Source organism: Melozone crissalis, unplaced genomic scaffold (genome assembly GCF_028551555.1).
Source record: "Melozone crissalis strain CALT ecotype California unplaced genomic scaffold, PUWL_Pcris_2 ptg000107l_1, whole genome shotgun sequence".
NCBI classification, from domain to species: Eukaryota; Metazoa; Chordata; class Aves; order Passeriformes; family Passerellidae; genus Melozone; species Melozone crissalis.
The window spans coordinates 1,438,186-1,461,240 of NW_026535884.1; the positions used below are offsets into that span (position 1 = coordinate 1,438,186).

The window sequence follows — 23,055 nt, forward strand, 5'->3', positions numbered from 1 at the left end:
GGCAAGCATTTGAGAAGTAAAATTGTACTTAAAGTCGTGTTACGTGAAATGCAGAACTGCCTGTAACCAAATGATTGATCAGCATGTCAGAGATGTCCAAAATGTGTATTATGTATTTATTCTGCAGCAGCTTGTTTTGTTTAGCTTGGGGGTTTTTTTTTGTAGTTTATTTTTGTTGTTTTTTTTTTTTTTGGTTTGGTTTTTTCGGGGGTGGTTTTTGGTTTTTTTTTTTTTGTTTGTTTGTTCGTTTTTTTTGTTTTGGGGGTGGTTTTTTGTTTTTGTGGGTTTTTTGCTTTGTTTTTTGTTGATTTTTTCGGGGGTTTTTTTGTTGTTCTTGGGTTTTTTGGGTTTTGTTTTTTTTTTTTTTTTTTTCAGTGCTTTGGTTTTGGGGATTTTTTGTGGTTTTTTTTCCTGGGTGTTTGTTTTGGGTTTTTTGGATTGTTTGTTTTGTTTGGGTTTTTTGTTGTTGTTTTTTGTTTTATTTTTATTTTTGGGATGTGGTTTTTGGGGTTTTGGGGGTTTTTTTGTTTGTTTTGGGGGTTTTTTTTTGTTTTTTGGGTGGTTTTTTTTGTTTGTTTGTTTTTGTTGTTGTTACTTTGTTGTGTGTTTCCTCGGGCCGGTTCGGTGGTGGCGATAACGAGCTGTACGGTTTGAGCACGAGTTCTCTCATTAAACCTTTCCCGTGACCCTTTCCCGGTCTGTGGGCTCTGTTCCTCAGCTGGGTCCGGGCCGCCGCCCGCCATCAGGCCCGGAACTACAACTCCCAGCGTGCCCCGCGCCCGGCGCGCCGCGATGACGCAAACCCCTCTCCGCACCGCCCGGGCGACGGCGCCGCGGGGTGACATGGCGGCCGTGCGGGAGCGGCGGTGAAGGTGAGCCACGGGCGGGGCCGGGCCGAGGGGACCCGACAGCTGCTCCAGGCCGGCCCAAACTCTCCGAGGGCCGTCTCTGGAGAAGCGGGGATAGGGACAGGGATAAGGGCAGGGACGAGTGAGTGTTGGACCCGCTGGGGCAGGGTTCTGAGGGGGCGCGAGGGGGGCACTTCCCGCCCGTTTCTCCCGCCCCTGAGGGCTGAGGGGAGGCGGCGTCCGGCTGGGGCGTCAACCCAAGGCGTTCTGCGGGCACCGGGATAGCGGGGCAGCAGGGCCCAGAGCATCCCTGAGGCACACCGGGATGGCAGGGAGCAGGGCCCAGAGCATTCCTGAGGCACATCGGGATGGTGAGGGAATGGAGCTGGGGGCATTCCTGAGGCACACAGGGATGGTGAGGGAATGGAGCTGGGGGCATTCCTGAGGCACACAGGATGGCAGGGGAGCAGAACCAGGGACATTGTCCAGGCACACAGGGATGGCGGGGGGAGTAGAGCCGGGGGCATTCCTGAGGCGCACAGGGCTGGCAGGGAAACAGAGCCCGGGCATTCTCCGGGCACCGGGATGGAGGGGGAGCAGAGCCGGGGACATTGTCCAGGCACACCGGGATGGCGGGGGAAGAGCCGGGGACACTCTCCGGGCACACCGCGATGGCGGAGCAGCAGAGCCCAGAGCATCCCTGAGGCACACCGGGATGGTGAGGGAATGGAGCCGGGAGCATTCTCCAGGCGCACAGGGCTGGCGGGGGAGCAGAGCCGGGGACATTCTCCGGGCACACCGGGATGGCGGAGCTCGGTGCCCTCTGTCCGTCATCCTCACTCACTCTGCCACAGGGGTGGAGACCGGCTGGGCTCGGCGTCGCTGAAGGAGCTGCGGGACCGAGTGCGGCCGGGGCGAGGGAGAAGGCAGGGAAAGCTGCTGTCGTTTGTCTTCGAGAGGGCCTCAAGCTGGCCATGCGTGACTTGTGAGAACGTAACTCATCCTGAAAGTAAGCAGAGGATGGGGAGGAGTGGTGGCTGTGAGCCTGTTTGTTGAAAGGGAAAAAGAAAGAGTTTTGGGTTTTTTTTCCTGATGAAGTGGAACAATTTCTTTATGAAAGAGAGAAGATAATCCTTAAAATGCATATTTATCTAGTTCTTGTAAAGATGCTTGGTTGCATCACAGAGTCATGGAATGGTTTGGGTTGGAAGGGACCTTAAAGATTATCCATGTCCACCCCCTGCTATGGGCAGAGACATGTTCTGGCACAGAGGGTGGATCACGTCCTGTCCAGCCTGGCCTTGAGCACTTCCAGGGATGGGGCAGCCACAGCCTCTCTGTGAAACCTCTGCCAGGGGCTCACCATCCTCACAGGGAGGAATTTCTTCCCAATATCCCACCTAACCCTGCCCTCTGTACATGGAAAGCCTTTCCCCTTTGTCCTGTCACTCTTTGGACAGGTGGTGACACTTGGTGACACTGCTCTTTGCTGGATTTTCCCTGTAGCGCAATGTCCCTGCTGTTTACTCGTTCCAACTCAATAGTTGCAGTGAAGAAGGATAAAAGACACATGGCTGAGGTAAATGCTTCTCCACTTAAACATTTTGTCACTGCAAAGAAGAAAATCAATGGTATCTTTGAACAGTTGGCTGCATACATCAACGAGAGCTCCTCATTCCTAGAAGGTAATTTGAGTTCTTGGACTGTGAGTGTGTAACAAAGCTCTACCTACTTATTATTTCCCCAAAACACACACCAGCCCCCTCAGTCAGTTAAACAGCACTGCTAAATCTGTGTTTATTTATACATGCATGTCTGTTTGTGCATTCATGTTTGGAAGAAAAAGCAAAAATTATTTTGTTGAATTTGGGTAGAGTTCAAGTTCATGTGCATGTTAAGAAACGGAGCTAGTTAGGGGGCTATACTTAATTTTTATGTTTGGGAGATTTTTAATTAATTACACAACCCCAGCAGATATTTTTTGCCTGTAATCCTTTCACTATTCTTGCCTGGACACATCATTGCCACTGACATGTAACAAACACCAGTAATTGGCTTTAACAGCTTAAGGCACAGACAGATTTTATCTCTAAGGGTGCTGGCCTTTTATAGCTTAAGGCACAGACAGATTTTATCTCTAAGGGTGCTGGTCTGTTTGCACTCTAGGCTGTTCTGTTCAAGGCCATGAACAGTTACGAGATACACAAAAGAGTCAGTTGGATAAATGCTACTGTAAAATTGCTTCAGGGTGTCATTGCCTGTGTCAGGAACACCCATGAAAGCTGTGGGACACAGATAAATGTTAAGTGGTACCATCCCAGAGAGGGGTTTCACCCAGTCTGACCCAGATGGCTTCTGGCATTCAGAGACATGATCTATTTTGATTTTAGAGACACACAAGAATGCAGAGCTTGATCCTGTCACCACAGAAGAGCAGGTACTGGAAGTCAAAGGCTACCTGTCAAAAGTCAGTGGTATCAGTGAAGTGTTGGCAAGACGACACATGAAAGTTGCTTTTTTTGGGAGGTGAGTCACATGCTTGTGTTGCCTTTGCTGCCCATTCAGTAAAGCATTTGAGTATTGCAGCCAGTAAAAAATATTTATATAAACACTGGTGCTTTAGCTTTTGCTTGTAATGTCCGTGATACAGGTGCTCTTGTAAATTGGAAACAAATATTGTATCACATAATTCTTCAATTTGAAGAATTCTTTAAATAGGGAAATAAAAAAGTCTTTTTGCCTGTGGCACCTAAATTGTTAATGGCTCTGATACAGCTTGGCTGTAGAGAAATTGCTTTTGCAACATCAAAATGAGCTCACCTGGCTCTTGGAGGCCTGAAACCCTGTCCTTAATGTGACTGCAGGACAAGCAATGGGAAGAGCACTGTGATAAATGCCATGCTGTGGGACAAGGTGCTCCCTTCAGGAATTGGACACACCACTAACTGCTTCTTGCGTGTGGAAGGGACAGATGGACATGAGGCTTTCCTGCTGACTGAAGGTTCAGAGGAAAAGAAGAGTGTAAAGGTACAGTTTCCTTAAACTTAAGGTTAAGAGCTCTTCAGAAATGTCAGAAAAGGAAAGGGGAAAAAATATTCACAGTTAAGGATTTTAATCATTAAAGGAGTGGAGATGAAGAACGAGTCTTTATTAGATGTTGGAAGCAAATTGCAGAATGGAGACTTGCTCATTTTATGGAAGAGATGATATGTTGTATTTGTTAGAGATAGCAGGGAACAATGACTCAGGAACTTCTGAGCTTTGTGTAACTGACAGATTCACAGACTTCCTGGTAATTCCTCAGTGTCCTTTCCTGACAGGAAAAATCTCTCATAAATTCTCACTAGCAGTTGCCTTTTTTCTAGGACACTCAAGAAGATTTTATGTGGAAAACCTTCCAGAGAGAAAATAATTTGAACTTGGGCTATATCTCAGGTTATTTATCTCAGTCTGTGAGCAGCCTTGAAGGGAGATAAATGTGTTAGTGGGTCTTGGCAAACAGGAAATGTTATTTCCATCTCTTCCTAGACCGTGAACCAGCTGGCTCATGCCCTTCACCAGGATGAACATCTGAATGCTGGCAGCCTGGTCAGTGTAATGTGGCCCAATTCCAAGTGTTCCCTCTTAAAGGACGACCTGGTGCTGATGGACAGGTGAGAAATAGCTTTCTTTCCTTTCCTGCTTATCACAGGCTAATTATGGAAATGTTTTCAAATATATTTAACAAACCTCAAGGGTTCTAATCTAAGACAGTGACCAAAGTCCCTTGCTGTAATTAACAGTGAGGTTTTTCTTGGTCATTACTTCCTTTTAGCCTGTACTCTGTCACCTCAGGGTAGTGTAGCTCAGACATGGGAAATTAATGCTTTGAAAAGCTCTTACTAACTTCTTAAGTTCTATTTTTGCTGTATTCACAGCGCAGTAATATCTCATTTCTCTTTATTTCTAGTCCTGGCATTGATGTAACCACAGAGCTGGACAGCTGGATTGACAAATTCTGTCTTGATGCTGATGTGTTTGTTCTGGTGGCAAATTCTGAATCAACACTGATGCAAACTGTATGTGCAAGTCCACTTGTTCAATGAGTTTGGCTATAGGTTAAAAATAATTGACATATTAATTTAAAGAGGTTTTGTTTCATTTTCCTTAGGAGAAGCAGTTCTTTCACAAGGTGAATGAGCGTCTGTCTCGACCCAATATATTTATTTTAAATAATCGTTGGGATGCATCTGCCTCAGAACCAGAATACATGGAAGAGGTTTGTGATGTGTTTAAACTACTTCTCTTTGCATGGGTATTATGGAGTCTGTTTTGACTCTGGTCTGGGGATACGATCAGTGCTGTGTGCGATGGTTTTACAGGTTGGATTTTTATCACCTTAGTGTGGAGACTCGAGGGAACATAGACGCTCAGAAATCAAGAGTCTCACAAAAGTTAGATCACTTTAGAAAACCTCTGGAAAATTCCATAAAATAACAAATTTTTTTTCTTCAATGCTTCTTTGGTAGCTTAGACCAGCAGAGGGCATTGGGGTGCCTGGTGTAACCTTTAAGAGATGGATAATGTGGATTTAACTGCATGTATGGTCTCTCCTGGCTGTACTCAGGTGCGCCGGCAGCACATGGAGCGCTGCACCAGTTTCCTGGTGGATGAGCTGGGTGTGGTGGACCGAGCCCAGGCAGGGGATCGAATTTTCTTTGTGTCTGCAAAAGAGGTGCTGAATGCCAGGATTCAGAGGGCTCAAGGGATGCCAGAAGGAGGTGAGGAAAACTAGCAGAAACTTTCCATTTCATAGAGATGAAAATAGACAGTATCTTGTTTCAAAAAAATTTATAAAATTGGGGTAGGCCAAATTATTAATAAGGCAGTCACAACAGAAGGGATGACTTGGTAGCACTTTTACATTGGCTTCAGTGTAAAGCAAGAGCATTTCTTGAGGTCCAACATCTGATTGCTTTCTCAAGATTTAAGTGGTTGTTTTGTGCCTTCCTTCTCAGGTGGAGCATTGGCAGATGGATTTCAAGTAAGAATGCTTGAATTTCAAAGCTTCGAGAGAAGGTTTGAGGTGAGTATTATGTGCCAACATTTTGGTTCGATTTTACTCCTGAAAAACTGGCACTTGTGGGGACATACTTTGGAAATAGATTGTACAGGAAGGAGAAATTGTGTTAGTATCTGCAAATCATGGGCTGCTTTTTGTGTCCAGGAATGTATCTCACAGTCAGCAGTAAAAACAAAATTCGAGCAGCACACGGTGAGAGCGAAGCAGATTGCGGAAGATGTTCGTCTCATCATGGACTCCGTGCACGTTGCTGCCCAGGAACAGCGGTGAGAACTCTGCTGGTGCTTGCACAACTGCAGTTTGTGTTCTGGGAGAAATGTGAGGGAACATGAATGTTGGAAATGCAAAGCAGAATCCAGCATGTTTGAGAGCAGGAAGGACATGGATTGGTGGTGTTGCTTCTAGTGAATGATGGAAATATTGGGAAAAGGACCTTGCTTTTGTCCTGTGCCTGAATGTGTAATGCGTTGCAGAAATTACCATGCTTTGTTACTGAGCAGGAAAATCTGTCTTATTTCTGGAACTCAAATATATTTATAGATCAAAACTGCATTTATTTGGCATTTTGATGGACAGGGTTTTTTTTTCACCAGAGTTTACTGTCTGGAAATGCGAGAGGACCGTCAGGATCGTCTGGGTTTCATTGACAAACAGCTGGAGCTCCTTACTCAAGACTACAAGAGGAAAATCAAACAAATCACTGAAGAGGTGGAGAGGCAGGTAAGGAAGAGTGTCTGCAGAAAACTGATTGTTTGAAACAGCTACAAGCATGGTGAGGGAAATGCACAGTGCTGACAAAGCTCTGAAGTACTAAAAATGTGGGAGTTACTTATGGGAAGAGGAGAAAAGCTTTCAGAAGCTCCATTTTCTCTCCTGTTTCTCTAGGTGTCAAATGCAATGGCAGAAGAAATCAGACGGCTCTCAGTGTTGGTAGATGAATACCAAGCAGACTTCCACCCATCTCAAGTAGTTCTTAAAGTGTACAAGACTGTAAGTGATGTTTGCTTAAGCAATTTAAGAGACCTTTTTAGCTCTGAGTAATTATGCCAGCTCATTGTTAGACGTTTCAATCTTCCAGCTAGGATATGAGCTAAAGCTTTAGATTTTTATAATGAATTGATAGGTGTTATATATGATATTATATACATTGAACAGAACTTTTCCTGAACTAGAGTCTATGTGAGATTTTTTTTAATTTGCCTTTTCATCCCTTTCACTGAAAAATGGGGGGAGGTATGATATTAATGTTAAAAAACTGGGCAGACAGGTTGTGTGCTCCTGTTTTGGGAGGGTCTTTTTTAACTAGCAAGCTCTAGTTAATGCACCTTCAGCCTGCATCTTAGCTGTGTTTATTTTAATCTCAGTAACCTTTCTTTCTTTGTCAGGAGCTGCATAAACACATCGAGGAAGGCCTGGGCCGTAACATGTCAGATCGTTGCTCCAGTGCTATCACAACTTCCCTGCAGACAGTGCAGCAAGAAATGATAGGTCAGTTCCACAGGCAGTACTGCCCTTTCTCTTCCCTTGAATTGCATTTTGAAATACCTAGGTACATGTTCTGGGTTTCTCATTAATCCAGTGGCTGACGTGCAGCTGACACCATTTTAGTTTCCATCTTGATGAGTAATGCTGTTGTGTGCAGTGACTAGTTCTGTGTCTGAGCTTAGGCAGTGATTTCCTAATGAATATGTACAGTCACAGTGTAATCCTCATGACAGAGTGGAACTGTGGCAAAATCTGGAAGAGTCTCAAACCAAATCCAAATTAAATACAAATTACTTGGAGCTAGGTGCCTGTCTGAATATGGGACCGTGGTGCCTAAAGTACTGGATTTCAGATTTTGTTTTCCAAGGTCTTGCTAATCTGTAAACTTCACCAGCTGCCTATAAGAATTTTGAAAGGTTCATCGAAAGATTTCCTTCTGGTTGGTCTGAAGAACCAAGAACTGAATAATAATTGATAATGCATCTCTTACTTTGCAACATGCTTGGCTTATAAAATTTAACTTACTAAGAAAACTGACTGTAGAGGATGAAACAAGCCATAAGCACCTTGATTATAGAGTACAAGACAAGTTAATTCTTGTGAACTCATGAGCTGTTTTTTGCATGTTTTTGTTTTCTCTCTGTGTAGATGGCTTAAAACCCCTCCTCCCAGTGTCTGTGCGGGGCCAGATAGACCTGTTAATTCCCAGGCAGTGCTTCAGGCTCAGCTACGACCTGAACTGTGACAAGCTCTGTGCTGACTTCCAGGAGGACATAGAATTCCATTTCTCTCTGGGATGGACAATGCTGGTGAACAGATTTTTGGGACCAAAGAATGGTCGTCGGGCCTTGATGGGCTATAATGACCAGGTAGATACCTCACTGAGTGACTGGGGTAGATATTCATTATTTCAATGGCTGCTGAAGTTCCTTTGGTGGGAAGAGCAGTAGTTCACCTCCTTTTATTCTCTTCTTTGATTTTGTTTTGTCCCTGCTTTTCTAATTAGGTTCAGCGCCCTTTAACACCAGCAAATCCCAGTCTGCCGCCTTTGCCTCAGGGCTCTATGACCCAGGAAGAACTCATGGTGTCCATGGTGACTGGACTGGCCTCTTTAACTTCCCGGACTTCCATGGGGATCATCGTGGTTGGTGGTGTGGTATGTGTGCATTCTAGGTGGTATTTTATAACTTTGATTGGAGCGCTGATGTAAAAAGCACTTGCACTGCCAAATCCTGTAGATATTTGCTATTGACACATAGATTTTCTATTTTCTCCTTTGATCTTCCACGTGAGTACAGTGAGCTGATTTTGCAATGCTGTCTGCACCATTGTTGGGAGTGAATATCAGTAATATTGTGTAATTTCTTTATCCTTGTGCTTCTTTAGGTCTGGAAGGCTGTGGGTTGGAGACTCATTGCTCTCTCTTTTGGCCTTTATGGGCTGCTCTATGTGTACGAGCGCCTCACCTGGACCACCAAAGCCAAGGAGAGAGCTTTCAAGAGGCAGTTTGTGGAGTATGCTGGGGAGAAACTGCAGCTCATTGTCAGCTACACGGGCTCCAACTGCAGCCACCAAGTCCAGCAGTGAGTTCCCTCTATTCAGCTAACACTTTATGGAAATTCTGCTGTTTGGCGTTTTTTAGTGCTGTTCCTTCTATTTGTGCTGAATTCCATATTTTCAGAAATATAATGACACATGTTTTAAAATAATATTACTTTTATTTTGAATATGTAGTGTTTGGGTGCTGTTAGGCATTAGTGTTAATATATAATATTACTTTATTTTGAATATGTAGTGTTTGGGTGCTGTTAGGCATTAGTATTAATATACTTCCATGTCTCAAAATGCTCTGACATATTGTGCAGAAGTGTAAGGAAGAGTGTCTGAATCACGATACCATCATCCCTGTACATCAAAGGGATTTATTCCTTGAATGTGCTGCTTGCTCTTACTTTCCATTACATTCAACTCTTGTTGTTTCATAGAGAGCTTGCTGGAACGTTTGCTCATTTGTGTCAGCAAGTGGATGTCACACGAGACAATCTTGAGCAAGAAATTTCTGCCATGAATAAAAAAATAGAAGTTTTGGATTCACTGCAGAGCAAAGCAAAACTGCTCAGGTGAGATTTGATTATTCCATATAATTGTTTTTCATGTGATTGCCCCAGGATGTTCGTATGAGCTGTGGCTTAGAGTTCATTCTGTCTTAGTCATAGCACTTGATGTGCAGGTGTCAGCACTTTTCCCTACCAAGTCATGTTCCCTTTCACTAGGTACTTTCCTATGGACTCTTGACAGTCATTTAAAGCTTCTGTCTCACAAAGCACCTTTTTCTTCCTGTTTTTTATTTTTTTGGGATTACAGTTCCTTCCCATTTATGAAACCATACAGTCTTCCACTCCTACAAGCTCCTTCAGGCCCTTATAAAATGATGCAAAAAGTCTTGCCTTCACCTTTGTACTCCGTTTTCTGCTGCTTTCTTTACCCTGCAGAGGATGTTGGGAAGACTTTTTCAAACATTCCTTACCTGCACAGTAAGACCAATGTGAAGTTGTGTCCAAAATCTCTGTTTAAACCTCAAAACTTAGGGACTGACAGCAGGCAAGCATTCTTGACCTGCAAAGGAATGGCAGCAGCCTTTTGGATGAACCTCTGGCACTCCATGCCTTGCTGTGTACTCATTCTTGTTGCACTTCTTTCTGACTGGCTTGAGAAATCACAAAGAATTCCTTCACTGTTTCATTCACCTAACAAAACTTTCTGTCCTTGCAGGAACAAAGCAGGCTGGCTTGACAGTGAGCTCAACATGTTCACACACCAGTACCTGCAGCAAAGCAGATAGTGTGAGAAAAAGAGAAAAACAACAGTTCCCCTTCAGTGCTCTCTTAATTACTGCAGAGAACATGGTGGGTGATGGAATTCCCTAAAGGGAATGAGCAAGAGGATATTGCTGTGTTTCCAGTTGCTGTGTGAACAGTAGGATTCTGCTTCCCTGTTCTGTGTCCCACCTCCAAACACTACCTGTTAATAACTCTTCTTTTTCCTTGTGAGACCAGGCTACTTCAGGAGGAGTGTGTGCTTTATACATTTACAGGGGGCTTTTCTTGTACTTCATCTTGCTTTAAACAAATTTAAAGCAATCAAGCAAATGTTTATCAGGTTAAAAGTTATTCTGACCCATCTTTATGAAGTAAAACAAATGACTCCATAAAGACAGAACTTTTGAAGCCCCAGGTTGAAGTATGTGTGCCAAGCAGCTGTTTGACTAAACACAGATCCCACGCACACAGACATGGTGGTGGTTTCACAAAGCATTTATGGCCCACACAGGCTTGTCTGAGGTTAACATTCCGTTATTCTAGAACATAACAAAATCACAGTGTCACTGCATAGAAGGGTTTGTTGCTCTCAGGATGCTTAAACCTGTGAACAAAAACCAGTTCTCTGGAGCAGGAGGGATTAAGATTTTGCTTTGGTAAGCTTAGTGAATTTGGAGTTAGTTTCTTCCTTTTAAAAGCTCTTTAATAACAGTCTGGCCCACTTCCCATCATGGACAAATAGTTTGCAAAGACAGAACTAGTTCCTGTGAAGGAGATAGTGCTGATAATTTGGCAGCTTGTTGAAGAAGAAAACTAGGAAAGAGAAGCCAGTTGACACAATGTAAAGCACTGCATGATGAGCTCAGTTGAGGAATATGGGGTTTTTTTTGGAAAAGCACAGCTGTCTTTCTGGAAGCAGGCCTGTGGAATTCCATTACCACTGTTTGGCCACAAGAACAGCATGTGGATGACACGCTGGAAGAGATGTTGCTTCATGTAGAGTTCCCACAGGATGTACAGTCTGGGCAGCAATAGGATTTGGTATTTTTGACTGCTGTTAAAAGTATCAGAACATGCTGGCAAGTACAGCTCCTCTGGGGTGGGGGGAGTTGTGGCTCTTGTGGTTCATGCCAGGGCAAGAATGGCTTAAAGCAAATTAGTTTTTAAAATACATTCTTTATTTGCAAATACATGAAATTAATTGTTGAGTTTTGCTCTGATGCATTTGGAATTTAATAATTGGGAATTGTAAGGACTTGAGTCTCTTCCAGTAGGAATGGGCAGAGAAGAAATTCTGGCTGATTTTTAGGAGCTTGAGTAGGATTAAGTTCCTCTACTGCAAGCTTCTTTCTCTCCTTGTAGGTCAGTATTTTGCCATGTGTTGGTTATCATCTTTCTGTTACCTACAAAATATCTGAGGAATCCAGAATCAGATCCTGTAGTCCTGAGGTTAGTGACAACCTGTATCTCTCCAGCATCACACACACAGAATATGGGCTGTCCTTGAGCAGGTCCCAGCTGAATTCTGAACTGCTGAGCAGTGGGATGTTCTTCATACTGACAAACAGACTTTTCCCTTGAAAATGGCTTTAGGATTTCTCATTCATGCTCAGGTATGAATATATGTGCCTGTGATCAGTCACATGTTTTTCATATCATGGAACTTCCAGAAAGAAGCTGCCTGATACTTGAGGGAGTAAAAATAGTGAAATGTCAGTAAGTACTTCTTAGGTAAGGCTGTACTGAGATTTGTAGAAAGACTTGAGGTATCTTGATTGTGTAGGAGCTGGCGGTGAAACATCCCTAAAATGCAGAAAGGAAACAAACCTTTCCTTCCAGTAGAAAGCTTTGACTCCAGCTCAAATTGAAAAGCTTTTTCTATCAGAAGGTTTTTTTGCCTTGACTGGGTTCCTCAGGTATCCACCAGGATGGGAACATAGATTTGATAAAATCTGAGAATGAGCAAGAAAGAAATTCAACTCCTTGCTTTTGGCAGTGAGTACTCTGAGCTTGTGGTGAAGTATATTGGAGTAAGTGGAATCATCTAGTCTTACTCTGCTGCATGTCTTGGTTGAATAAATTTGAATCTTTGGTCTCTCAAGCTGTCACATACACAGCCATGTTCTGTTCTATTGAGTCCTCAATACAAAAGGACATTGTCAATTCCAGGTCAAGGCAGAGGATGATGTTCTACTGCTTAGCAGCTCATGACTGCTTTATTTTGATGAGGTAGTGTTATCTTTTCAGGCCTTCAGGGGAAATCTGATAAATGAGCTGATCTTTAAGCCAGTGTCTTATCTGTGAAGGGAAAAGAGACTGATGGCTTCCTAGAACCCAGTGTTTTGCTGCTGTGTGTGTGATGCTGCTCAGACCAGGTGCTGTTGGCATTCTCACTGCAGAGCTGAAGCCTGACCTACAGAATGGAGAAAGAACCACTTGAACTTTTTCAGAAGCAAAACTGCTAATGTGTGAGTGTAACCTTGTCCTGGAAGCCCAAGTGATCGAGAATCAAACTTTTAACAGACAGGCTTATAGGCTGGATTCCTCTGAAACAAATTACAGCTGTACTTCTTTAACTGAGAGTGGTGGAGGAATGAACACTATCATGAGTTTGTTCTCTTTTGATATTCATAAAGAATGCTAAACTATTCCTTAAAACAGGTAATTCTAGAAACAGTCTTCCCCAAACTCCCATTTAAAGAAGGTCAGCTAAATGCACTTTTATCTTATTGCTGCTACTTACTTTTCCTGTTGTATTATGTTGATGGAGCTCTTCGAAATACTCTTACCAGTGAGTTTTCTCTGCTGTATTTAAGGTGATAAATTTGCATGAGTTAGTCCTGTAACAGTGCTGTAAACAATGGAAACCAAAATAAAAATGAATTGGAAAAACATTTCTCCTGCTGTGTCCTGCATGTTGTGATACAGTCTCCCAGTGTAAGCATATCAGCTCACATCAGTATGCTTAGCTTTGCTGCTTTGTGTTACTGAATTGCATCTTTGACACCTGTGACCTTTTTCTGTGTTCTTACTTTGCAAATTAACAAGGAGACCAATGGTACTGAATTGCCTGATGGGAAGTTTTAGTTGCACTCAAATTGTCAGTATTGAATCAATGATTTCTTGAGAATATTGTTGGAAATAATAGTGAGCAACTACTGAGTTGGTGGCCTGAAACTCTGGTGCATCAGTATCCTCAGCTGGTAAGTTACATCAAAGTTAGAGAAGGCCAGATTTCCCGTGATGAGGCTTCAAAATGTCAGGAAAATTAATCCACAAACACCAGAGGTTTATGTCCAAAAAGGAGACAGAGGAGTCCTTTGACTTTATTCCAATAAAGGGAGAGGCCATGGGGCATTCCCATGGGATGTCTCCAATATTTGGAGGACCCAGCCTCCTTTTTATCCCAATTTCCCAGCCACATTTCCCTTCTCTCTTTCCCCACTGGCTGAGGTACTTGAGAGGTTCAGACTTCTCAGAATGCCTGATACCAACGATTCCTCTCTAATGTATAACCCTCCCTTTTCATTTTTAATTCTTACAGAACTTGGGTTTTTCTTCCCCACTGCTTCTTCCATCTCTCAATGTCTAATTTCATTTATCAGCAAACCTAAAGTTTATTTTTAAAAGCAAATATCTTTTTCCATTCATCAATAAGTGAAATCCTTCCCATTGTTTCTTTTATCTTCCAGTGCTGGTTTTATCTACCAGCAGACCCACAGCTTGTAAAGCCAAATCCACTATTCCTGTCAAAAACAACTCCTTGGCCTGTGAGGGGGTGCTGGGGGTACGGGGGTAGGAGCGTTGGGGGCAGGATCGTGCTGAGGCTCTGTCCCGAACCGGGCCAGGTCCCTCAGGGCCACACCACGGCTCGGTCCCGGGCCGGGCAGGCCCCTCAGGGTCGCACCAGGGCTCTGTCCCGAGCTCTACCCCGCGTCCCGCAGCCGGGCCGGTCCAGGGCTCTGTCCCGAGCCGGGCAAGCCCCTCAGGATCACATCAAGGCTCCGTCCCGGTCTCTACTCCGCGGCCGGGCCCAGTCTCTGCCCGAGCCCTACCCCGCCTCCTGCGGCCCGCGGCCGTGCCGGGCAGGCCCCGCGCATGCCGGGAGCCGTGGGGCGGGCCCGCCTGCTCGAACGGCCGCGCCGGGGCCGCCCGCGGGAATCCCGGCGGCGGCTGGAGCTGGGCGGGCATCCCCCGGCTCCCGGAGCGGGCGGGCAGCCCCGGAGCGGCGGGGGCGGCGCAGGTGGGCCGGGGAACGCGGGGCCGGCGCGGGGACTTTGAACGCCTCAGCCCCGGGGCCGCAGGGCCGGGCGGGAGCCGCGGGCTGCCCGCACTGCCGGGGAGGGAGGGAAGGAAGAATTCACCGATCTCTGCCGCTGCCCGACCGGCCTCTCGGATAGGAAAGGGAAATTTGCAATTTTACAATTTTACATTGCTCGGGCTCTCGCTTGTGAGCATGGGAGATTCGAACCAGCGCACCTGTGCAGAAGCAGCGCGCAGTTTAAACACCCCCCTCGCAGGGTTCTCAGCTCCCCGCACAACCGTTGTTTATTAACTGCGGGAGGCAAAGCTCCTTTTCAGAAAAATTTCAAATTACAGCAGATCCATAAACCTGAGCCCCCGGGGCTGGACATGAAGGATTTGTAGATTATGCCAAGAGCGGACCTCATCTGGTAAAACCCTTCCAGAAAGTCCCTTGACTGTTATTTTCCGAGTATTTGCTTTCTGATGAGCAATGATGAGTGGATGCTCATCAAATCTATTAGCTTTGTCCTGTGAAGGCTGTGAGAACGACTGGTTTTTCAAATTGTCTCAAATTTAATGCCTCAACACTGATATTTCTGTTTTATGTTTTGTAATGCACCTCTCCCTTATTTTTTGTAACAAAGAGATGTTGTAGTTTGTTGATAGTTAGCAGTGCTCTTGATTCCTCCCACTGCTGTTGTATCACATGTGCATTTGATTCCTCATGTCCAGTTGCCAAGGTAGCAGATGCAAACACAAATTATATGAGCTTTGCAGAAGGTTTTGGGGATCCTTTAGAACAAAAGGTCTCAGAGAAACACAAAGTCTTCTTGAGAGCATAATTTATCAGTCTAGCCAAAAGCAATGTGGGAGTTTGGGTTTAGGGTTTGCAGCTGTTTTATTTAAAAATCCACTTTCTGCAAATTTAGAGGCACTTGTGATATTGTAAAGCTGTTGAACAGTGTGACAGCCTTTCAGTCAAACTAGGCTTTATTATTTATCTGATTATTAACTCCTTTTCACCTCCCTCTTCTAATAAAAGGGCATCCCTTTGTGGGATTTAATTTAATTAATTTGTGGGATTGGAATTGCCTGAACTGTAGTCCTGTGTCACAGTTGAGCCTTTTGGAGCTTTCCTGGCCAGGGAACATGGAGGACAGCTTTGACTCTATATATCTTTTGGATGTAGCAGATATATTCACATTAATTAGTTATACTTTGAACTTACAAGCATCCTGGTGTTATCACAATATAAATTTCAATGCTTCAAAAGAACATTACAGCAGAATTGCATAAGCATGTCCTAAATAACAGCCTCTAAACTAAATGTCTCTTATTGAGCTTTTTGATGTGAATTTTTCATGTTTACTGTTTCCTCTGTCAGAGTTTCCTCGTTTTGTCAGCTCTCAGTTTCTGAGTGCAAAATATTTGGCAGTTTATCCAGAGAAGCATCTTGTGGTGCTGGTTCTGAGCATAAGGAGTTTTGAGACTGGCTGATTTCTCAGGAGCAAGAATCAACATTTCAACAGCTGTAAGTATTTTTTAGGAAAATTCCCCTGAAAGTGTGTCTGCTGCTTCACTTAATGTAGTGAATTCATGTAGTTCACTCTCCTTCTGGCTTTACATTAAAATATTTTTGTAGGATGGACGTAGAGCTCATGATGAGGCTGCGCCAGGCCAGCCAGGACCTTCTGCAGAGGCTGAGAGTGAAGCAGGAGAAGATGAGAAAAGAACTTCCCAGAAAGCAGCTCCTTCCAGCATCTCATCACGGCACTGCATCTGCTGAGAGATTGAGCCTCTTGTCCAGGAGAGTGGTATGTGCTAGAAATTCAGGGAGCAAATGGGCCTTTATGACAGACAGCAGCTCTGCCTGTGGTTTGGTGTGCTCAAGGAGACATTTGGACCTGGAAGAGCTCTTAGAAAGTGGTATGTGGAATATGGAGTCTGTTAGAAAAGCAGCTGTCCTTTGGTTATTGTTTACTCTGTGGTCTCAATCTCTTCTCCTGGGTTTGGAGATCAGTTCCTGCCTAAGAAAGGCAAGTTTCTTCTTCTAAGATAGGAATGAGCGTTGTGGAACAAAATCCTTCTGTTTCTTCTAAGCACAAGGGCTGAAAGTTCAATGGTTCCTGAAATTGGGAAAAGCTGCATTTAGGGAAAAGCAGGGAAAAGCTTCCATTGGAAGTGGATCTCTTCCACTGGATCTCTTTCTTACACTCTCCAGAACATAGGGATTTTTCTTTTTCCCCTGCAGGAATTTAAAGGAGTGAACAGACTAGAAAGAGAGATTGATTTAGTGAGTGAAATGTTCTTACAAAAGGTGTTTGTAGTCTTGAGTGTTGATAATGTGTTAAGAGAGTCTGTCCTTACAGGAGGAAAATCGGGCTGATGCAGTAAAATCTGAGCCTGGAATAAAGGTGTCTGTGGAACCCAGAGCTGGCCCAGCCCTCAGTTCATCTCCAGAACACAGCAGCAGTGCCAGAGGGGTGCAGCAACAACAAGCAAAGACACAGGAAGGAGCAGGTCTTGATTCCAACTTTCCTGGGAAAGAGAAGAATGTTATGCCAATGTCTGCAGTCATGTGTGGCAGAGAAAACTCCCGAGTGGATGGGGATGGTGGTGCTCAAGGAGGTCCAGAGAAAGAATCCTCCTTCCTGGGGCATGGAGAGAACAGAAAACAGGCTGCTCTGCTGCGTGGTTTCCATGAGAAATGTCATCCAGGGCCATCACTGAGCAGAGTGCAAAATAAAGAGACTGGTGAGCATCATATGGTCATCAGAGAGCCCCACGGCCCTAAATCAGTCTTGCTGATGCCTCAGTCCAAAGACTTGAAGGTACATGTTAAACCAATGCTTTTCTTATTTTCCTGAGTCAGCAGAATGATGAGGAGGAAGGGCTGGGTGAATGTTACTTCCCCTGTTCCCACTGTGTGAGTTGGAAATTTGGGGTCAGAGCTGTTCCCAGCTGTAGCAGCCAGGGGCTGTTGGCAGTTTGTTCAGTGATCTGAAAGACCAGAAATCTGTAACACTTCACTGGGAAGTGTTGTCTGGCTTTTGCACATGCCATCCCCATGCTGAGGGAGAGCAGGCAGCTGCAGTGCTGCTGTTCCACAGTTTGTCTCCTTGGGCATGAAGGGCAGGCCCTGCCTGTGATCATCCTCCATGGCAGCACAGGTTGCCTTCTCTTTGGTGATGTGTGATGCAGCTCAGCATTTTGTTTAAAGCTCTGAAAAATCCTGCTTTATTTGGGCAAGTCCCTGCCTCCTCTTTCTGTTTTATTTATTGACAAGGCAAAGAGCTGGAGAGCAAATTACTGGTAGAGGCATAGTGGAATCCAGTCTCAAACTCAGCCACAGCTGTGCCATCTGAACAGCTTCTGGTTGTCTCCTCATCTGTGCCTTTGAATGTCCTGGCAGGTGATTAGGAAGTTGTTATGAGTTGTTTTCTTTCAGAAGGAAACTCGCCGTGTGACTTTCCAGCCTGACCATGAAGAAGATGCCATACCTGTCAGCAGCTGGTCTGCCCATCCTTTCCTGGGCTATGACTGGATTGCAGGTGAATCCTAACTCTGAAGCAAAGCTCTCAGAGTGGTGTGGTGATATTTAGAGTTACAACACAGTCTGTGACCCCTTTGGGGTGTGATGGAACTGCTGTCCTAGGGCCAAGGGAGCAGGTCCCAGCAGAGGGGCTGCAGCTTTGTCTGAGGCCCCTCTCCAGACTAGAGGTGAGGTGAGGTGGCAGTATCATGGGAATTCAGGCAGCAAATGGCAAAGCCTGGTGAGGTCAGAAGGGATAGCAAATACCTGGAATGAATGAGTGCAGTAAGGACCCAAACCACACAGTAAATCTCTGGCTTGACATGATCTGCCCTTCTCATTATCATTATTTTGTTTGGACTGTACCTTGTGAGGCTTGCTTTGGTACTTTCCCAAATTTTGTAAATCACTGAAAATCATTAAATCATTCTCTTTCCTTGGTATTCTCAGGGCTTCTTGATACAAAGTCTCCAGTAACAGAAAAATCTGAGCAATACTTTGCTGAGCTGCAGGAGTTCCGACAGTCCAACAGAGAAACCTGCATTCACCAGCAGCACCTGGAGTAAGTGGGGATGGGGAAGGGCTGAAGCAGCAATGTTCAATCCCTTAGTAATCCCTGTAGTAATGATAAGCATAGTCTGATTGGAGCAGGACATTGTGAGGGTCTTTATTTACCTCTCAGTCATGTGTGCAGTGCTGTTCAGAGGGCCAGCCCCTCTGTCACTGACTGATTTTCTTGTGTGTTTCTGTAGGCCCGAGGATTACACAGGTCCTGAACAAGAACTGGATTTGATAATTGGTTCTCATAAGTGTAAGATCATATTTCTTCCTAATTCAATTTCTGTGAATAAAGAACTAAGCAGTCTTTACCTCTTCACCTGAGAGAGCACCACGTCATGCAAGACCAGCAAGAATGTGTTATTTTCAGCTGCAGCTTTTCAACCAGAATCAAAGATACCAAAGATACTTGAGTCTTCTAGGGATCCACTCTCAGTGTCATCTTAATTTGTTAGGGTTTCTTGTAATTGGCTGATGTTCTGTTTCTAAATTGAAGAGGTTGAAGTTTTGGTTTTGCTTTTTAGGAACTTACTTGGGGACAGGAAATGTATAAGATATTTCAGGAAAAGCAGCTCTTTTTATAGAGTGCAGATGTGGTGCTGTGATAGAACACAGCTTTTGTGGCTGGGTTCAGGGACCTTGTGACAAACAAGAACCCTGATGAAGATTTGTTGTTCTGTGCAGGTGTTTACTGTTATGGATTAAATGAGCGTCTCTTCACCATCCCTGTGGATTCAGAAGCTGCCTGCCCTGTGTGTAAGGTCCCACGTAGCCACCAGCCCCCAGGGACTCTGAAGGAGCCAACCCATGTCAGGTAAATAAGAATTCCTGCTTTGTAATGTGCACAAATCAAGGAAAAAAATAGAGAAGAAAATCTGATCAGGTGTAGGAGAAAAGAGCATCCCAACAGTTCTGTAGAAGGTTGCTGTTTTCAAGGCAGAGATCTCTTGCTTAGAAACTCTTTACTGATCTTTCCTATAAGTCTTGAAATCAATGAGAAATGCATGTTTTGTCTGAATTTGATCCAGAATCTGAATGTACATGTAAAGTGTCTACTGCCCTAATCCAAAATGGTTCACTTGGCTCACTTTGGGGTTAGACCTTGGACTCTGAGTGGGAGGGCATGCAGATTCCCTGTGCCAGAGGTGTGGGCAGTTACTTCCTACAGCTTCCTACTTCCTTGGAACACAAGGCCTATGAGGAATGTTTGAAGGAGCTGGGGGTGTTCAGCCTGGAGAAAAGGAGGCTCAGAGGTGACCTTATTGCTCTCTACAATTCCTGAAGGGAGGTTGGGGACAGGTGGGGTTGGTCTCTGACAGAGCCAGAGGACACAGTCTCAAGCTATGTCAGGGAAGGTGTAGGTTGAATATTAGGAAGAAATTTTTCACCAAAAGAATAACAAAGTACTGGAATGCTCTTCCCAGGGAGGTGGTAGAATCACCATCTCTGGATGTGTTTAAAAAAAGACTGGACATGGCACTGGGTGCTACAGTCTAGGTGAGGTGTTAGGGCATGGGTGGGACTTGATGATCTTAGAGGTCTCTTCCAACCTCATCATTCTGTGATTCTGTGATTCCCTTGTGTGGTTCCAGGGTCAGCATTCCCAGGGGGGCCCTTTTGCCAGCCCACAAGTACCGAGCCCATCGCAGGAGGAGCTTTCAGCCAGCAGATGACCTTGCACTGTCCTCGGTAAGTCACTGCCTTCCTGCTGAAGGCACAGCCCCAGCTCTCCTTGCTTTATAGCAAAAGGAAAGAGAATCTGGGATTTATTCCCTTGGCAGAGTTTCCATTAAAATTTTTGATAAGCATCAGTGAGATAGCCAGAACATCCTTTGGGGTGTTCTGAGTTCATCCCTTGGTGTATGACATATTTCCAGTGCTTTACACTGCACAAAAGGAAATGCCACGTGGAGATTTGGCTGATTTGTTTCAGGCATTGGCCTCTTACATAGCTAAGAGTACCTGTGTTTGTTTCCACAGACATTAATAAGTCTGAAAGGCAAGTGTCTACATAAAGTATTCACAAAATCAGTAGTGGCAAGGGTGGATTTAAAACTGCTGTTGTGTTGCTGGTCCTGTATTCTATTTCAGTCAATGCTGCAGGCAGTGTTGTTAATTTAACCTAGCCCTGGCCTGGAGATTTCCAGGGAAGAGGTGGGAGGAAGCTCAGTTTTGTGGTTTAGGGAACTGGATGAGTCAGTTGAGACAGGTTCAGAGGGGTCAGGTGCTTGAGTTCTCAGAGTGAAAGATCAGTTTAGAAAAGTGGAAGAAAACTGTTTAGTTTTCTTTTGTTTGAGATTTCATTTATTTCCTGTTAGTCATATAAAAAACAATAGATTAATTACTCAGTTATGCAGAAGCTACTTCTAAATAATAACAGGCCACAATAGATAAAAAAGGGAAAAACATTCCCATTTTATTTCACAGCATTGCCTGGCTGGCTGGGAAAACATGGTTCTTTCCAGCAGCACCGTGCTCAGCAGTTTGGATCTGAGAGCCTCACTGGAAGAGAAACCTTCTCCCTACCCTCACCTGGTAAGCACAGCCTCTGGAGTCCCAGGAGATGCTGGATGTCACCATCACATTTTCTGAAAAATCCTTTTGCCAGGATTCTTCTCCTGGGAAGCTGGGAAGCCTCAGAGAAAAAGGAAAACAATAATTATCTGATTTGCTTCTCCTGTGTTTTGCTGCTTTGGAATGTGGTTGGAGATTGTTTATCAAACAAGTGATTGTTTCATTGGTTTCATGTGAATTGTTTTTACTTAATGACCAATCACAGTCCAGCTGTGTCAGGACCCTGGAGAGTCACGAGTTTTCATTATTATCTTGTTAAGCCTTCAGTATCCTTTCTCTATTCTTTAGTATAGTTTAGTATAGCATTCTTTAATATCATAAAATAATAAATTAGCCTTTTAAGAACATGGAGTCAGATTCATCATTTCCTTCCTGCCATGGGGAACCCCGAAAATACCACAAATGGTGACACCAGACGTTGGCTGTAACCTGAGCTGAAGAACAGATCCTGAAGATGGGCAGAGTTCACAGCCAAAGCTGAACACAGAAGAACCTCCTGAGTTTTCCCAGACAGCTCAACACAGTTTCTTTTTATTTTAATTATTTATTTATTTAATTATACAAAAAGGGCTTTTTCAGAAAATACGGTGGTGACAGTTGGGAATTGCACAAATGGAAATTGCTGCTCCATCTCCAAAGGGTGTGATTATTGAGGGCTGAGCAAACAAAAATGCCTGGAAGAGTATCTCCTTATCACTACTGGGAAATGTTTTCCTTCTGCTGACTGGTGTGCACAGAGGCAAAAAAGTAAATGGAGCTGAGTAACAGAAAAAAGCCTGTTCAGCTCACCGGTCTTCATTAAAATGGGAAAAGTCCCTTTGGCATTCTTTGATTAATATCCTCTTTATTTGGATTTCAGGATCCAGTGTCCAGATTGTCAGGAGAAGGCAGAACTGACAAGATCCTGCACTGCCTCACTTGGCACACCTGAGGTTTAGCAGAGCAAACCAGGACAGCAGGCAGCAGCCCTCAGCTCAGACTCCCTCAACACTCTGGATCATGACTGCCCTTGGGAAGGGATGAGCACAGCACATGGAAACAACTCAGAAACAAAGCAGTTTGGATAAAAATAAATCTTTGGACAGATTTTCCCCAGTTTTCATAGTCATGTGCTTATGTGAGCAGCCAATAGACAGGTCTGAGTTTGCACAGTTCACTTTGCATTTTTTGCCTTTTACAGCTGCTGAGAGCTGCATGAAGTGTCCCAGCCAGGGCTGGATAAAGTCATGAGTGCAGGATCATTGGTGCATCCTCAACTGAGTGACCAGCAGTGTAGCACTAACTCTAAATGCCAGGGTGAGGAATTGGCCTGGGTCAGTGGAGTGACACAAATATGTTTATTTCCAAATATTTGAAACGTGATACATACGGTTTTCTAGTGTGTTAAACTTGAGTTCCTCAATGATTTGTAAAAATTTTTAAAATTCAGTTGATTCTCAATGAAATGTGTGTAGCTACAGAGTGTAGTACATCAGAGTAACTTTGAATGTGGGAAAAAAAGTTAAATTGAGATTTTATTCATCAATGAGCTAGATAATGCCTTAAAATAGTTGCACATTTTGCTTACCTCTACTTTTCCAAGTTTTCTGGAGATAAACCAAAAAACCATTTAAAAATTTTAAAATTGTACCAAAACTACTTCACATAGTGTGATTTGTTTGAACTTTATAGACTGATCTTACTTTCCATGTCTGAAAACAATAAAACTGCTCGTTTGCTTTGAATTTTCTGAAACAGAAATTCCTGCCTCAGATGTATTTTAGGGAGCTAACTTGAGAGAATGAATTTGGTTTGTGCAGCTTGTTGGCATTCACTTACTTTTATATGAAATACATTATTTATTAAATCAAATGCATGAAAATGCTTTTTTAAACAAGGAGAGGAATATTGCAAGTGTGACTTAGCATGGCTTAACTTGGGTTTATGTATCTG

The 23,055-nt window shown here is 44.1% G+C and overlaps 2 protein-coding genes across 3 annotated transcripts; both read left to right on the forward strand.

Annotated features, from left to right (window-relative positions):
* The first annotated feature begins 814 nt into the window (after positions 1–814).
* MFN2 (mitofusin 2) lies at positions 815–13,108 on the forward strand. 2 transcript variants are annotated; one of them, XM_054291961.1, is made up of 19 exons: positions 815–872; positions 1,703–1,857; positions 2,355–2,533; positions 3,239–3,374; positions 3,713–3,875; positions 4,377–4,501; positions 4,798–4,906; positions 4,999–5,106; positions 5,455–5,608; positions 5,846–5,913; positions 6,055–6,176; positions 6,504–6,630; positions 6,796–6,900; positions 7,296–7,398; positions 8,044–8,264; positions 8,402–8,551; positions 8,782–8,978; positions 9,381–9,515; positions 10,168–13,108. In XM_054291961.1, the coding sequence occupies exons 3-19, from the start codon at positions 2,359–2,361 to the stop codon at positions 10,235–10,237; spliced, it is 2,268 nt and encodes a 755-aa protein (XP_054147936.1). In that variant the 5' UTR covers positions 815–872; positions 1,703–1,857; positions 2,355–2,358; the 3' UTR covers positions 10,238–13,108. The 2 variants fall into 2 exon arrangements, with proteins under 2 accessions (XP_054147936.1, XP_054147937.1); XM_054291962.1 differs by lacking the exon at positions 815–872 and adding an exon at positions 970–990.
* A 2,764-nt stretch (positions 13,109–15,872) lies between these two features.
* Positions 15,873–22,815, forward strand: MIIP (migration and invasion inhibitory protein). The gene is made up of 10 exons (XM_054291965.1): positions 15,873–15,990; positions 16,102–16,273; positions 16,829–17,290; positions 17,908–18,010; positions 18,442–18,553; positions 18,744–18,802; positions 19,234–19,363; positions 20,142–20,238; positions 20,977–21,084; positions 21,983–22,815. The coding sequence occupies exons 2-10, from the start codon at positions 16,103–16,105 to the stop codon at positions 22,052–22,054; spliced, it is 1,314 nt and encodes a 437-aa protein (XP_054147940.1). The 5' UTR covers positions 15,873–15,990; position 16,102; the 3' UTR covers positions 22,055–22,815.
* Positions 22,816–23,055: the final 240 nt, after the last annotated feature.

Excerpts from the sequence above, each read along its gene's own strand:
- MFN2 (XM_054291961.1), top strand. The coding sequence starts at position 2,359 with ATGTCCCTGCTGTTTACTCGTTCCAACTCAATAGTTGCAGTGAAGAAG. Across the intron at positions 8,552-8,781 it reads TCATCGTGGTTGGTGGTGTG|GTCTGGAAGGCTGTGGGTTG; the intron begins GTATGTGTGCAT and ends GTGCTTCTTTAG. Across the intron at positions 9,516-10,167 it reads AGCAAAGCAAAACTGCTCAG|GAACAAAGCAGGCTGGCTTG; the intron begins GTGAGATTTGAT and ends CTGTCCTTGCAG.
- MIIP (XM_054291965.1), top strand. The coding sequence starts at position 16,103 with ATGGACGTAGAGCTCATGATGAGGCTGCGCCAGGCCAGCCAGGACCTT. Across the intron at positions 18,803-19,233 it reads GATAATTGGTTCTCATAAGT|GTGTTTACTGTTATGGATTA; the intron begins GTAAGATCATAT and ends TGTTCTGTGCAG. Across the intron at positions 20,239-20,976 it reads ATGACCTTGCACTGTCCTCG|CATTGCCTGGCTGGCTGGGA; the intron begins GTAAGTCACTGC and ends TTTATTTCACAG.